The sequence below is a fragment of the Platalea leucorodia genome (genome assembly GCF_965183815.1).
Source record: "Platalea leucorodia genome assembly, chromosome: 11".
NCBI lineage: Eukaryota > Metazoa > Chordata > Aves > Pelecaniformes > Threskiornithidae > Platalea > Platalea leucorodia.
Genome location: NC_138833.1, coordinates 12,687,306 through 12,689,578, shown reverse-complemented (window position 1 = coordinate 12,689,578; position 2,273 = coordinate 12,687,306). Strand labels below are relative to the sequence as shown.

The window sequence follows — 2,273 nt, the reverse complement described above, 5'->3', positions numbered from 1 at the left end:
ATCATTTGTCAAACTTGTACAACAGCAAATGGCGTGTACGGAAATGAGACAACCTTTGGCAACTACTGATATGGAAATAATTGTATGTATAACTAAGATATGATCTTTGTTTGGTTTACATCTTTCTCAGATTAGATTCAGGAAAAAGGACATGCTATCTTTAATACATAGGCAGAACAGGAAAATTCCTTAAAGATGTCATTCATAGAGGTGTTGAATATCAATTAAGCTCAAGCACACATCACTGATTAAGCCAGAGGGATCGGGTGTATTACCTCACATTGCTTTGTGGTTTTAGAGAAAATATAAGTGTGATGTCTAAGCTAGTCATGTGATGGCAGGACTCAATTCTTCATTTTTCTGATAATAAAAGAAGCAACAGATTATCCTCATTGGACTTCTTTAAACCTTGCTAAATCTTCGGCTGAGACAGATCTTAAAATATTTTATTTTGAAAAGCAAAGTTTATCCACAGCTGGTAAAGGAGGATTTGCATTAAAATGTTCATGCAAGTTTAAACAGAGCTATCACTGCTAGTTCTTGTACATCACAATCAGTTACAGTTCTGTAACACTGTCAGTGCAGAACCTCAGAAAAGTAGCATCAACCTCCATCCGTATGTATATACACAAAAACACTAATACTCAACCACTGGCTTTTCCTTTCGGGATTTCTCAGTGCTATAATTAATTATATTAGATTTGCTCAAAACTTCAAGGACACCAACTACAAAGATAGACTCACAGTAATCATTGCCTCAGAAAGCTCCATACAAAGTATATTCTAAATAATACTAGGTTTCGTCCGTAGGTTGGCGGATGCTTCGCGATGGATAAAGCCATTCAGCATCCCAGTGAGATTCTGTCTAATCAAACTATCTCAAACATTAGCTATTCTCAGTTTTTGAACTTTGATACGTGCCGACCTTCCTTCCTTGCAGAATTCTTGCTTATTACAGCCTACACATTAGTTACAATAGTGGGGCTTTTTGGAAATCTTTGCCTGATTATTATAATAAAGAGACGGAAAGAAACTCAAAATGTTACCAACATTTTGATTGCCAACCTATCTTTATCAGATGTCTTGATCTGTATTATGTGTATTCCTGTCACAGTTGCATATACCTTAATGGACTACTGGATATTTGGGGAAGCTATGTGTAAAATAAGTTCTTTCATACAAAGTATATCCGTCACAGTCTCCATTTTCTCACTTGTACTCATTGCTATTGAGAGATATCAGTTAATTGTGAACCCACGTGGCTGGAAGCCTAATATTTCACATGCTTACTGGGGAATTCTTTTCATCTGGGGGTTTTCCCTTGTCATATCCATTCCTTTTTTAATATTTCACCAATTAACTGATGAACCTTTCAAACATCTATCTTTCCATAGTGATTTCTACAAGAACAAGGTTGCTTGCATTGAAGCGTGGCCATCTGTGACAGAACGACTGATTTTTACCACTAGTCTACTGGTTTTCCAGTACTGCTTCCCACTGGGGTTTATTTTTATCTGCTATCTCAGGATATTTGTATGTCTTCGAAGGAGACACGGTAAAATAGACAGGACGAGAGAGAATGAAAGCAGACTGAGTGAAAACAAAAGGATTAATATGATGTTGATATCAATTGTCGTGACTTTTGCAGCTTGCTGGTTGCCTCTCAATATATTCAATGTTGTATTTGACTGGAACTATGAGGCACTAATGAGCTGTAACCATAATCTGGCATTTACAATATGCCACCTTGTGGCCATGATCTCAACATGTATCAATCCCATCTTTTATGGATTTCTCAACAAGAATTTTCAGAAGGATTTGATAGTATTAGTTCACCACTGCAGATGCTCAGCATCACAAGAGGAATATGAAAATATTGCCCTTTCAAATCTGCAAATTGATGCATCTAAAGGATCTCTGAAATTAAATAATCCCCCTGTGGATATCTAAAATAATCCAACAGCAGTTTCCAAAATTTTGTATTTTGTCACAGATGACCTCTTTCTGTAGGTCTTGATCATGTTACCTCTGAGTTTAGAGGAAGCCTTTGCCATTTACTTCAGCAAAAACAGGATTATGGTCCTGTAGGCATACTCTTAACAGGTACTTTATGATGGTGTTAATGCTAATAAACCACTTCTAAGAGTCCTAAAGATCAATAATAATGAATTATAAACAGTATTAACATCTTACTTTTTTAATCCACAATTTCCAACTCACTGGCATACTACGTTAGCACCAATAAAAATATTTCCGTTTCAGCCACTGATGTG

General features: G+C 36.3%; 1 protein-coding gene across 1 annotated transcript; it reads left to right on the top strand.

Annotated features, from left to right (window-relative positions):
• Positions 1-828: 828 nt before the first annotated feature.
• On the top strand, positions 829-1,950 carry LOC309596183 (neuropeptide Y receptor type 6-like; the record flags this gene model as incomplete). The annotated part of the gene is made up of 1 exon (XM_082324026.1): positions 829-1,950. One exon carries the CDS (start codon positions 829-831, stop codon positions 1,948-1,950), a length of 1,122 nt encoding a protein of 373 aa, XP_082180152.1.
• Positions 1,951-2,273: the final 323 nt, after the last annotated feature.